Below are 14770 nucleotides of genomic sequence, written 5' to 3' on the forward strand. Positions count from 1 at the left end.
TTAGGTTTAATTCATTTAGCGTGTATAGGACCAGTCTTGTTCTTGTTTGTTTTGATTTCGTTTCGTCGTTCATCGGAAACCTTTATTTTTCGTGTTCCGCCGAGTGCTCCCGTGTATTAGGAACAACTGCCCCTTATCATCCTGGGGATCCATGTTTTACCACGTATCCGAACCACCAAGGCAGCCTAGTTGTTTTTTTTATGTCTGGGATTTTAACGCTCTCGCGTTATTCATCCCTAAAAGGCAGCCAAGCGGATGGCATACTGTCTCAGAAAATTGGATTTTCTAGTCTTGTCTTATGGCAAATCAATAAAAAGTGTGGAATGAAAAGTCCCCATAGTAGTGGGACGCTGGACAAAATTCTGTGAAGGAACTCCAACTTACCACGGCTTATCAATCTCCCTGTGCCTAAGCTTGATAAGACTGTTTACATACACAGGAAATCTAATAGTGTTATTCGTGAAAAGGAAAACATGAATATTGTCTTCACAAGAACGATACTCAATACCCAGAATATGTTGCATGTGAAGTCAACCCAATGTCCATTCCAAACTGTCCCGTCAAGAAGTTTTGTGTCGTGACTTTTCTCTTTTCACGTCTGTTTCACAAACTTATTTTTCAATTGAGAATAAAAGTGATAACCAACCGTACGTTATAAGATTAGTTAATAGACTGACGATCAGAGTTCATGCTCTTGCTTTTGCAATGAAACTGAAAGTTCACTCAGTTTACCTCTTTCTCTCTTTCTCTTCACATACTAGTTCATTCATTTCAAGCGAAAAGCAGAGAAATCTCTTTTTTTTTATTCTCATATTGCTTTTCACAAAACTGACTAATATCACATGTACCGAAGACATAGTAATATCTCTTAATTGTTTAAATGACATATTATTTGTTTGGTTTCCTTATTTTTGTCTATTCATATTTTCATATCATTATTCTCTACACATCCTAAGTAGTCGGCAATCTCGCGTTGGCTTTTGCCAGCCTTGTACAGATTCCGGATGATCGCTCGCTGGACCTCCGTGCAGTGCTGTGCCCGACCCATCGCTTTTTCGCTGAAAACAGAGTAGGAGGAACGAAATCTTTATTTTTTTGTTTGTTTTCATGATTTACATGATTAATTTTATGGGAAATACTTACCAGGACACGAAAATGGACAAATAACACCGAAAACAACACCTTTTCTTCAAATCTAGAGCGCAGAAAATGCCCGAACAGCCGAACCGATGAGCTGGGCTTATTTTATGACGCGACTTTTTTCACCCTCTGACAGCTTTCTGGTCGAGTAGAACAAACGGGTTGCTTTGATTGCAACAAACGTGCAGTATACAAAGTTGGCATACTACAATAAGTGCTTGCCGCTAGGTGTTGCATATTATTATATTTGAATTGGCAGTTTAAAGGTGATTTGAATATTTTGCATAGGAGCGGTCCTATTCTATTGTCCTTCTTCTTCTTCTTCTTCTTCTTCTTCTTCTTCTTCTTCTTCTTCTTCTTCTTCTTCTTCTACTTGAGAGCTGCTTCACGGGCAGCTCGGGTTAAAGGCCAGTGGCTTTGACTATATGCCCATTCTATTGTCCGACACTGTATATAGACTGTTCTGAAAATTATAAATACGTTTTAAAACTTTGTTTCTGTTTATATTTGATTAAATTCAATTTTTTCTCAAATTTGTGTGATGGTCTTAAGTAGGAAAATGGTTTTAAATGAAATTTTCTTACTTACTCTGCATTTTTGGTATTGATATTTTTCTAAGCTAAATTTGAAATTTGAAAAACCCCCTTGGACAGGTCCTTCGCACGGGCCTGGGGCGTTATGTGAATTTTTCCTTCTAATTGTTAACTAATTCCGATCACTCAATTTTTTTATGATTCGAGCAGAAATTCTGGAATGGAAAATTTTGTCGTGAATATTCGATGCATAGTGAAACAATTCGGTGCTTTGGAGTTTTGGAAAATTATAGTTCTAAAACAAGTCGAGATGCTTCCCAAACTTCGCTAAGCCTGAAAACTTTTGGAAGGTCATCGACTCGTCGCCAATGGAAAGTCATCGGACCTGAAACCGTCATTGTGATGGTAATATTTACTTTGTAAGATCGTTACATCTTAAATCACCAAGGTCATCGAGCCAGAAATCCTTCAGAAGGTCGTCAAGGCATTTATCTTTGAGAAAGTTGTTGAACCTGGAATAATTTGGAATAAATTTAGAATAAAGTCGTCCAGCTTAGGCTAGAATTTTTTAGAAGTTCCTCGAACCTGTATTCCATTCGCAGGTCGTTGAGCCAAGTAAAGTGGTTTCAATTTTTTTTAACTCACCGCCCCTCTATCTCGATATTTTAGAGCTCACCGCCCCCTAGTAGTATTTCCGAGCATATTTGTTTAGAAATACCACACAAATTTGGCCCTTTCACCGCACCCTTGTAGACTTTTAACGCCCCCACTATGAAAAACACTACATTTTGTAGAAAACCTTTGAAACCAAATTTTTAGATGGTCATCGAACCGAAGCCATTAAAGGTGGTTGAGCCATTAAAAGTCGAGGAGTTTAAACTTCTTTCGTAGGATTTCGAGCCAAGAATACATGAGAAGGTCGTCGAAACCGAAGTCCATAAGAAGGTTGCCGTTCGGAAGTCACGGAAGGTCATCAAACCAGATCTCCGACTCGACGACTTGGAAGTTCTTTGATCCGAAGTCATGGAAGTTTGTCGTGTCATGAATCCTTTAGTTTCAAGGGTCGTCAGATCCTGAATACTTTGGAAAGCCATCGAGCCTTCTCGGGACTTCTTCGGGAAGTTCTTTGAGTCAGTGTCATGGTAGTAGCGAGGAAATTAATGGAAGTATGTATTAGTATTGTAGAAGAAGGAACCTCTCTAAGTTTCCCATTACCCTTGATGGAAGTCTTATAGTTAACATGAACGTAGACGCGTTTAAATTACCATCGTCGTGGAAGGTGGAAGTGTCTGTAAAGTCTTACAGTGACCTAGGAAGAAGTCCACAAGTCCAGCTTACATTTAAAATTGAATAAGGATGAAGTGTGCATCGCGCTTTTATATTGATATCCAATTAGGTCGCACCTTAAATTTGAACTGAAATCAGGTGAAAATCCACATTTTTGCGCTTTAAATGTGATTTTAATTTTGGAGGAAGTTAAACTTTCAAACTAGGTGAAAGCAAATAATCTTTTCTAACCCTTTCTGTAAAAACACAGGAACCCTTTTCCATAGACTACTGTGTCCGACCAACAAATTAAGGAAAAGTTTCAACTATGCAAAAAACTTGCTGCAAGAAACACCCATTCTAGTTAAGCTTATCAATATGCAAAGCGAAAGCTCATATTTTGTTGTCATTTCATTTAATCGGAGCAAATTCTCTGGCCACCCCGAAGCGGATGTTCTACTTTTGCTGCTTCCCTCATACGAACTGATTGACGACGATGTACTTTCATTAGTACCTCATCGCCCTGCATCATGAATTCCTGATTAAAATAAGCTGCTTAGCAACCAACCTTACGCACATAGGGGAGAGATGCTCCTTCTTGGTTTGGTCCCATGCAGCAAAGAAGCAAGAAGCCACGGCCATCTTCGATCGACGAAAGTCAACAACAAACATTGTCGACTCGTTATTTCCATATTTTTCACACACTCAAACGGTCCTACACCCTCAAACAAACTGAGAAGCACCACATATCCTTTCATTTCTTCACATCCTCCTCCAGAAACCTTCCAGGTTGATGGCTTATAACTGATAGCAGCGCTAGTCTTATCATCGTTTCATCGTTTTATTGGAACCCTGGCTGGAATTTGGCATCGGAAGGTTCTCTCTTGGAAGACGGAGTTACTTTTCCTTTCGAGACGACAAACCCATGTCGCTTTCTTTGGCCCTAGAAGAGCTGCTGCTATGGGGAGATGTGTCACCTCCACAGACATCCGGACGATCCCTCACGCCGGAACCGAATCCTCAACTCACTCAACCATAATGCTGTTACGAACATACACAACAATCCAAGTAACCTTTGCTGAAGCAGATGTCATCCCACGTGGACTTCTACCACCTTCAACCAAATGTGTCCTATATGTTTCCATTTTTCCCATGAATGAACTTTTGTCGAGCGAGTGTGCTTCCGAGGAAGAGGAAATTTGTAAATGATGATTAAAATTTGCCCCCCGAGTGGGATGGCCATGGGTTTTGACATGCAAACGAGCCCAACAAAGAACGACAGCAGCCGGGCGAGGTTTTGCGTGTTACTGATCCACATCCCCATATGTGTTTCATTCAACAAACAGAAGCAGCAGCTGGTTGGTTTAAGGCTTTAGGCTTTAAGCGGGGAATCACTTTAAAACTGATAGCCGGTTAATCTAGATTTTGCTTCCTCGGTGTTAGGTACTTGTTGGTTCCGAAAATTGGGAGTCTGTTTTGTTTCAATCAACCAAATGAGTTGCGAATAAGTTCTACTTAACGTGTTACCTTTTGGGACACGTGAGCTAATTTTACTTATTGGAATTTGTATTTATACTTCTACATGGGTTTTTTTTCGGTTACGATGTTGGAAAATTAAATTTCAATTGATTTGAAAACAAACCTATTCGTATTCGATAAAACTATCATTGGGACAACAACAAACCGTATAGTTCCAAGAAGAATTTTATTATGTGCACTTTTTTTTGTATTCCAGACAAAAAATTCCTCGATTGCTGCGATGTTCATTAGAGTTTTCATGAATAAATAACCAGCTAGTTTGATTCGTTGGCTTTCATCGCAGTGAACTAAAAAACGGCCTACTCAGCCAACTCGTTTGAAATTTGAATCTTAATGAAATGAACCTTAAGCATGATTGCTGTTTCAGCTTGATGGCTGAACAAAGGCAAACTGGAGCTCTGTTTCAGCGTTTATCGAAGTTTTAGTGCAGCCAATAGGAGAAGTTGATTAGTTGTTTCTGTAACACTGTTTAGGCCTTTGTTGAAACATTCATGCTACTATTAAAATTGACAGATTGAACTGTGAAAAAATTGCAATGCATGATGGCGGATATTTATAAAAAAGATTTTGTTTTGATTTCCTTAAACAGATATTTCTCGGGATTTCTTGATAAGTCGGATTTCACGCCAATTCGACACGAAATTAGCATGACTCTCTCAACATCCAATGGGCATAAAGATCTTACCCTTTCCCAAAAAATCTATATTAATATTTGAAAAGGGCCAAATTTTTAAGACAAAAATGTTTAGAAAAAAAAATGTTGATTTTTTTTAATCCTACACTGGGAAAAATGCATTTTAAAAACTAATACTCAATTTGAAAAAAAATATCCAGCTCAGAATTGATGATTTTTTTTCCTAAGCCGGGTAATAATAAAACCTACAAGTCGTCCGTAATTTGCAAGTTGTGAATATTTTAGGGAAAACAGTGTTTCTAGCCAAAACTTTTTCAAAGTTTATTGTGAAAGTCATACAATTATTTTTTTTTTTTTCAAATAAGAGCTTCGATTGTACTAATTGATGGTCAAAGTAAGTAGAAATCTTACACGAAAAAAAATGCAAACTAAAAACTGAAAGTCGATAAAAAAATTCAATCTCAGAATTCGATGATTAAGGAAAAATAGTTTTTTTAACAAAAACTTTTTAATTTTTTTTTTCATAAAAAACGAAAAACGTATGTTTTGGTTGTATTATGATAAAAATTTATTAGATGCAGATCATTATACACAGCAAAAAAAGTATTGTGAAATTACATCAAATACCTGCACATAACTTGAGTCGCAAATGTTACTTAATATTACATCGTCAGCATGTATCCGGCTGTTTGAAACCATCTGATATGTATTGTACCACTGATGCAAAATGGGCCAAATTTCCTAAAAATGAAAAATTAGGAAATTATATTCAAAGCTATAGGTTTGCTTACATTTTTAATAAATTTTGGTAGTACTTACACGCCAAACAAATACAGCCGAGGTCCGTAATCCGTTTCTAACTTTTTGAAATGAAAGAAATTTGAACGTCAATTGAAGAAAACATTGACTACTTGATGCGATATCACACAAAAAGTTGTGATATTACACCACACGACGTATTCACATTGTGTACATCGTTTAGATGTATTATTTCAACAGAAATCTCTAATACTACAATGTCTCCAGAAATTACATCGTCCATCGTTACATTTTTTTTTGCTGTGTAGTAACACATGGACTCTAGGCATATTTAAAAGTAAAAACTAAAATATTTTCAATTCTAGGATGACGAAACTGTGCAACTGATTAAATACCATATACATAAGGAACAAGTATCAGGTTATCTAAAATATTAATTTTCTTTAAAAAAATTACACCAATGCAATAAACTTTTAATTTTCAATAAAAATTAAACACTTTAAAATATTTTTTATTTCAGTGTGGACTCGAAAAAGTTTTTGTTAGAAATACTTTTTTTCCCTTAAATTTTTACAAGTTGCAAACTATGGATGACTTGTAGGCAAGGTTGCCGAAAAAAAATTCTGTGTTTTTGTTAAATAACTTTCCGACTTTCTGTGATTTTTCCCAAAAATTCTGTGATGGTTTTCTGGGATGATATTCTCAATATTTTCTTTAAAAAAAACATGACAAATTGGATGTTTTTTTACATTTTGGTTCAGAAAATCAATAACATTAAAAATCTTATGAATCCAAAATTTTTATAGACATCAAAAATTATGATTTGAAAAAAAAAAATCATAATTAAAATCTGTAAATTCTGTGATTTTTTAAGAATATTCTGTGTTTTGTGACACAGATTCTGTGATGAAAATTTTCTCGATATTCTGTGAAAATATAGTTTTTTTCTGTGATTTTGGCACCCTTGCTTGTAGGCATAATTATTACCCTTCCCGTCTTAGAAAACAAATTCATAAATTTTTGGGATGTCTCTTTTTTTAAAAATTGAGTTAAAGATTTAATTTTTCACAGTGTAGGATTTTATTATATATTTTGTCAATATTTTTTTTAATTGAATCATTTTTGTTAAACTCTCTCGTAGAACACATTTTTGTAGGAATTATTACTTTAGAGCTAAAAAAGTTCATGTAAGATTGGCCTGGAAATTTTGGCCTTTTTCAAATATTAGTCAAGATTTTTTTGCGAAAAACTAAACATGCATGCCTTAACAACGTTAGGACTATACTCACACAAAGTTTCATACAATTCTGATCTACGACGTCAGAGGAGTTCAAACTCGACGACCTTTGCTTATGTATATTTCAAAATAGACGATCTTCTGGAGGTTTTCTGGCTCGACGTCAGTACAAGATTCGATGGTCGTCCAAATGAGATCCAGCTAGATTACGATTCAAAGCATTCCAGGATCGACATCATTCTAAAAGATTGCTAGGTTCCTTCAAGATCAAAATCAACGACCTTCAAAAATATTCCAAGCAAGACCTTCAAAAGGATGTCCGGCTAGACGCCCTTTCGAAACATTTCTGGCTCCACGACCTTCTGAAGGAATTCGAGCCCAACGAGCTTCGAAAAAGTCTTAAGCTGAACGACTTCCTGAAAAGTGTCCTTTTCGTCGGCGTTCCGAAGAAGTTCAGGCTTGAAACCCTTCCAAGTGCTCCAGACTCGACGACCTTCTGAAAGATTCCTGCCTCGAAGTCTTTCAAGGACTCCTAATTGTTGATGTCTCAGATGAGTTTTGGCTTGGCGACTTTCCAAAGGAGTTCTTGCTCGACATCTCCCAAAATATTCATGCATTGAGGCCTTCCATAGTTTTCCAAGGTCGACGATATTCCCAAGAACTTCCAGCTCGATGACTATCAAATGGTTATTAGTTCGAGGACGTTAGACCAGAATAGGTTCTTTGGTTCTTAACACGACGACCACTTTTTTGGAGGACTCAAAAGCTTTCTGACTCGACGACCATCCAAAAATTTCTAGACCCGATGAACTTCAAAATGCTATCCGACTCAACGGCCTAGCATCTCTCTTGGCTAGTTTTAGATTTCGAATAATTTAAATTTTAAATCTAAAATTCAAGACTGGATTTGTTTCCAAAGTTTGGTAACATTTCATCGGGTAATGTGAAAATTAATTCTCACAAGGACCCCTTAAAACTCATGCTGATCTTCAAAAATATCTGTTAACTCATTTTTAAGTTCAAACCCCTAGAGCCCATTTTAGAATTTCACTTCAACATCAAAGCAACCATTGCTGGCAACAGCCTAATCTTCCCAATACAAACAACAAACACAAATAAAATATTAATCTCAGCCTGCTGTGGCAGGAAAAGCGGCAATAAAGTATTATTTTTAGAATTTCTTAATATCCGTTTCTCGTGAAAGTCAATTCACACACGAGTGACTCCCCCCATTCCACCTCATTTCTTTTGTTAAAGCACCCGCTGCTGGCTGGTGGGTGAATGAAGAAATATCCGAAAATCATCTTTTCCCGCACTTTATTGAATCCTTTAGCTTATACTACAAGTAGCAAATAGCAGTCAACCGAATATGAGAAGAGTTACCAATTTTCCCTTTTTTCCTCAACATTTTCTTTATTTTCTCTCTCCCCCCAATGCAGGTTCGATGCCCGGGGAAAAAGTCTCCAGCAGGCGATCCACTGGTCGGACGAGGCAGTGCTCAAATCCAAGGCCTACTTCTACTACGAAACCAATCCACCGGTGCTGCGGATAAAGAACGTCAAACAAGACGATGCGGGCCTTTACAGGTGAGTTGGTTTTTCTTTAAGGTTTTTTTTCCTCTAAGTTTTTTTTCCCTGTTAGTGTCTTTGTTTATTTGTGTGTTTACGTTTGTGCGTGTGTGTTTGTGGGTTTTATCGCAGGTTTTCGTTCGTCGTCGTTTGAGATTACGATAAGACGCGTGAATTATGGCTTAGCAGACTGTGTGGCGTTTTAGTAGTTACCTAAATAAGACGAAGAGGTAGGTTTCTTCGCGTTTTTTTGTAGCTGGGACCCAATCTTCGCAAGATGGGGGTTGTTTGTTATTCCATGCGAAGAAAAGAACCAAGTTCTAATCTTGGCAGACATGGCAGCCAAGACCGGTGCCTAATTTCGGGGGCACCAGACCGATATCTGATGCGAATCAATTGGCCGCCATTTAATAAACCACGTCAACTGACGTTTATTAAATTTAGCTGCTGCAGAAACCCAAACATGGTGAGATTAATGAGTTGGTGTTGTTAATATCTTTACTGTCGATCTTCATTGACTGCCTCCAATTTTCCAATCGTACAAAATGACGTGATACAGTTGGTTTTTCAAAATTGTCAAAATTGACAACTTTGTCAAAATTGTCAAAATTGTCGAAATTGTCAAATTGTCAAAATTGTAAAAATTGTCAAAATTGTCAAAATTGTCAAAATTGTCAAAATTGTCAAAATTGTCAAAATTGTCAAAATTGTCAAAATTGTCAAAATTGTCAAAATTGTCAAATTGTCAAAATTGTCAAAATTGTCAAATTGTCAAAATTGTCAAAATTGTCAAAATTGTCAAAATTGTCAAAATTGTCAAAATTGTCAAAATTATCAAAATTGTCAACTTTGTCAAAATTGTCAAAATTGTCAAAATTGTCAAAATTGTCAAAAATGTCAAAATTGTCAAAATTGTCAAAATTGTCCAAATTGTCAAAATTGTCAAAATTGTCAAAATTGTCAAAATTGTCAAAATTGTCAAAATTGTCAAAATTGTCAACTTTGTCAAAATTGTCAAAATTGTCAAAATTGTCAAAATTGTCAAAATTGTCAAAATTGTCAAAATTGTCAAAATTGTCAAAATTGTCAAAATTGTCAAAATTGTCAACTTTGTCAAAATTGTCAAAATTGTCAAAATTGTCAAAATTGTCAAAATTGTCAAAATTGTCAAAATTGTCAAAATTGTCAAAATTGTCAAAATTGTCAAAATTGTCAAAATTGTCAAAATTGTCAAAATTGTCAAAATTGTCAAAATTGTCAAAATTGTCAAAATTGTCAAAATTGTCAAAATTGTCAAAATTGTCAAAATTGTCAAAATTGTCAAAATTGTCAAAATTGTCAAAATTGTCAAAATTGTCAAAATTGTCAAAATTGTCAAAATTGTCAAAATTGTCAAAATTGTCAAAATTGTCAAAATTGTCAAAATTGTCAAAAGTGTCAAAATTGTCAAAATTGTCAAAATGGTCAAAATTGTCAAAATTGTCAAAATTGTCAAAATTGTTTTTAAGTTTTCAATATTGTCAGAGTTTAAAAAATTGTCAAAATGTATTAAATTGTCAAATTTTAATAAAAATTTCACTCGTTGAATTCCGAAATTCGTGGAATTAAGAGCCGATCTCCCGATAATCGAAATTAATATTTCATAATGCTTCCTTCTACTTGCGTCCAAATCCTCGGCGAGTAGTGGAGTGGCCTACTTCGATCGGATAGCATCGCATTAGGTTTTCATGATTGCAAAGTGGCTTCCCCCGGTTGATTTTGATCTGTTTTTCTATTTCTCGGGAGGTAAATGTCAAGGCCAACTTGCTTCTTCGAAATGTCACGTGCATTGTGGAAGCATTATTCAATCGTAGCCGGATAGGATACATACTTGAACCCTTTTCAAATTTTGTTCTTTTTTTATTATCTGGTTGTCTGCGCTCTTTCTCGTCTTCTTTTTGACTCGAGAAATGCCTACATCACATTCTCGTTAGGAATCGATGGCATGTCAACTTTTTGGAAATACTTAAATACAAGGAAAGGTTTTTTTGCCAAAAAAGTCAGCCGAGTTCTTCAAAAAACGATACGACAATCCTATTCCGGAAGGCAAAATCTCGATACCGTCAATCGAACCCTCAATCGAATTACCGATCCAATGGTTGCTTGGATAGATGAAAGGGTAGAAATGGGTAGAAAAGGAGGTGGGGTTGATCGAAATGTATACAGAAAAACATGAGAGATCCGAAAGTGTATCTTGTCATTTTGGGTCTTCGGTTGGGTTTTTTCCTTCTTTTCTTCTGTTGCCGCTCTCAAAACTTTGCATTTTGAGCTCCAAATTGAATATTTATAGCTGAAAGGCTTGTGGATTTATGCGGGGTTTCTGTTTGTGTCTACTTACTTTGTTGAAACGTTCTGGCCTACTATGTGAATATGTCGTCGGGACTTTTCCGCTAAATGACTTTGTAAGATTGCCATGTTTTGCTATGATTTACAATATTTTGTGGGAGTTCCTTTTCACAAATGATTTCCCTGCGAGCTATATGTTTGATTCGATGAGTGAGGAGGATACATCAATGTTTGCGACATCTCGACTTCTCGAAGCAGGTCATGGTATCCAAATGATTACTGAAGAAAAATAACAGGCATCCATATTCTAATTTCGTTCAACATGTTCAACAAATTACACTATGTTAAGCGGGTTGTTTTTGCATCGTCAAACCCATTTGGTTAAAATTTCCTAAATTTTTAAACAAACCAAACTGCAGTAAAATTCGGCAACTGACGATGGCACTTTGATCGAGTTCTAAACTCTGCCCCAGTCCCATTTTCTTTATCAAGAATCTCCATGAAACTTATCCACGTTTTGGTAGCACCCATTAAAAACGCATGAAAATGGCAGGTGGTTTCGATTGCCAACTGCCTCTGTTTCTACTTTGGATTCATTCAGTCCTACAAGGAGTGTTGCCCCTGGAAACGATAAGCCACAAAAGAAAACCGCCTCCTAGGACTTCAAACGCGCCCGAGGTGCGGAATTTTTGTTCATCTGATTTTTGAATTTTAAACGAAACAAAGCTGGCTTCCTTCCGCAGAGGCAAAGCGCAAAGCAACGGGGAAAAGCGAAGCAGTTTTGTGGTGCGTGTCGTGTCAGTTGTGGCGTTGCGTTGCTTGGCTTCTGGGATGTGCTGTTTCTACCTGGAGCTGTCAAAATGTTGCGGTTTTCACATGCGTGAACGAACACATTCGCATATCTAGTTAGACGTGTAGATACGCAATCAAGGGAGCGAACACGTGTCTTGTTTTGGGTTGGTGGTAGCCTTTTTTGGGACTTCCCGTGACAATTGCGGATTGATTCAACTTATTTATTTTCTTCTCTCGTTCAAGTGTTATGCATATTAATTCAAACGCATTGGAAAAAATTATAAAAATACTTACTACTTGAGAAATTTCTTGTAAAAAAAGAAGTTTTGAACCAATCCAGTGGATGAATCTGGAACATCTGCCCTCATAGCTTTGAAATACGCTTTGCCGGTGCGCCGAGTGCGTGTAAATTTCAAACCTATCAAATGATGTTATTGCGGAGCGTCGCAGCCGCGGTTTTTACACATCTCTACTCTCCTTGAGTAAAGGTGTTTTGATAGGCTGGTTTTTCAGAAGAAGCAGCAACACTTTCATAAGCATGGAAAAGCCTCCTTAGATCAGATGTTTAGCAAACAGTCCACAGTGGTCCAGGACGGAACTATTTCGTGACAGAAATAATAACGAAGAAATTCTAAAAGATAGACTAATGATGTCTTGAGCAAAAATCTTTTAATAATTTTAAATCAAATATAAGGGTGTGTCATTTTTGCATGATTTAAACATAAACACTATTTCCAAGAAAACAGATAAAACCAAATTGTCTTCAAAAAGTTGTAGTCAACGGTTTTTGAAACAACTTCACCCAAGACACCACATACGTATGACGGTTTATAAGCAAGTTATGATTTTTTGAATGTTGAAGTGTTAGGGTGTTTCGAAAAAAAACAATAGTTTTCTGGCTCTAACTTTTGTGAATGAATTCACACATGAAACATGTTTTCTAAGCAAAGCATTTGTATGAAATTTTTCTTTCAGAGAGCAAAGTTGTATCTGAAAGTGTTAAATTCGAGTTAAAAGGCGATGGCAAAAATGTAAACTACTAGATTAGGATAAGAACTCAAAAAGTTCATTCTAAAAGACTCACCTAAAGCGACTACTGAAATTGGGTGACTAGGGTGACTCGACTATCGTCACCTCACGCGTGGCGCAGAATAAGGTGGACGGAATTATCAGCTTTCAAAACAAGGAGGAATTATCTCAAGGTACTTGCAGATGAAACATACATTATCTCAAAAATAAGATCCTCAAATCAGAATGAGTAAAAAAATTGTGTACTCTGAAATATTACTAGCGGAATTATTGCTACAGAGTGAGACTTTTATAAATTTAAAACTTAACAGAATAATTTCCAATTTAAAACAGAGTCAACTTGATTGCTAAGTCAATAGCCAAAACTGACTTAAGATTAAAAAAAACATTAAATATTCCACAAATTTGATTTTAGTGCTTATCAGAAATACACTCTTATTGTCTTAAAAAAATAAAATTCGTCATATTTTTTTTTAAGTTGGCGAAGCAAATATTTTAATCAGCTTTAGCTTAGTGACTTTAATCTCCTTTCAATATACCAAGAGAAGGCTAGAAAACTTCAACGTGTGATGCTAAATTAAACTCGTATCATTGTACCTACCTGATAGAAACCTCATTTTTGCAATAATCCCAATCAGAACGAATTACATCATTCATGCATCTCATCCAAGACACAAGCACCCGCAAAGTGGCAAAGGATTTTGTGTTTGTTCGTTATTTTTAAACCCAAAAGCCGAACCGAAGTACAGCAAAAAAAAGAGATGTTTCCATGATGGAAACAACAACAACACATTTTCATTGCGTAACCACTTGTGCATGCAAATGTCACAGCTCAGCAGAAAGTTCATTGGAGCTGAAGGTGAAATCACGTGTGGCTTTTGACGACCATATTATGATGCGGTTTTATGGTTTCTGCTAGAATTTCTCGTGTGGGAGGTAGGTGTTGGGTTAAAAGCATCCAGTTTACAGCAGCAGGAGCAAAATCGAGGATGGGTGACAATCGACACGGATCCTGGGAACTGGAATTTTCGGTGGAAGGAAGGAAGCTTCTGGTCAATTTTAAAGCGGGCTTCAGGCACTTTTGGGGACTTACGTTAGGACAGCTCAGATATTTGTTAGCAGGACGAAAGACCGATTTATCAGTCTTCAGGATCCATTGCATCTGTCCAACGCCCCCACCCATTGTAACAAGCTACAAATTTCCCACACATGCTCATTTGTTTATGCTCAATTTTTCCTTGCACCAGTAAACAATCAAAGCAAGCGACATTTCATGCATGAGTAAATTGATTTCCATTTTCCTAAGCCCAGGAGGAAGCAGGCCATGCGTTTATGTATGTGATAGCATCTCGGGTCAAAAACTGAGCAGAGGCAGAGCGCCATAAGCCATATGAGGAAAAGTCATTCCGGATAACCATCGAAGTAGGCCCCTGTCTCTATCTTTCTCTCTCTAGAGTGTTATTGTTTGTGATTATGTGCGTGTGTCCGTATACACTTCCTACTATATTGTGTTACTGAAAAAGGACCAAAAAGTAGAAGCCCGTAAATCCACTGTGTCTGGCAGCCTACTATGTGTGTACGCTCCATAAATATTCAATTTAGAGCCCCTGCAGCAAAGAGGATGATGGCTAAACGTGAGGAAAAGCTTCCACTAAGCTCTATCAAGCGATATAGAGAAAGAAGGCACTTCCTACTAGTGTATTTTTCTGTATCTTTTTTCACTCGGGCCAAAAGATTTGAAAAAGCATTTAGCTTAGAAGCGATAGTGGATGTATCGAACTCAGAAGGTACACCCAAATTTCTAAACGCAACCAAGAGTCTCTAAGCCAAATGAAGCCCACAATTGAAAACACTCGTAATAAATTGGAGATTTCTCAGAATTAATAACATTCATAAATTCAAACACAGACATAATCCAGTTGTGACACAACCACACAACTTAAGAGTG

At 36.6% G+C, this 14770-nt stretch overlaps 1 protein-coding gene across 3 annotated transcripts in view; it reads left to right on the forward strand.

Moving 5' to 3' along the window:
• The window catches only part of LOC129751743 (nephrin), a 391395-nt gene that overhangs the window by 225118 nt on the left and 151507 nt on the right, over positions 1-14770 (forward strand). For all 3 annotated transcript variants that reach the window (XM_055747424.1, XM_055747426.1, XM_055747425.1), the window contains one exon: positions 8548-8694. In XM_055747424.1, coding sequence (XP_055603399.1) covers positions 8548-8694 — 147 coding nt within the window. The remainder of the gene's footprint in view (positions 1-8547; positions 8695-14770) is intronic.

The sequence above is a fragment of the Uranotaenia lowii genome, chromosome 3, assembly GCF_029784155.1.
Source record: "Uranotaenia lowii strain MFRU-FL chromosome 3, ASM2978415v1, whole genome shotgun sequence".
NCBI classification, from domain to species: domain Eukaryota; kingdom Metazoa; phylum Arthropoda; class Insecta; order Diptera; family Culicidae; genus Uranotaenia; species Uranotaenia lowii.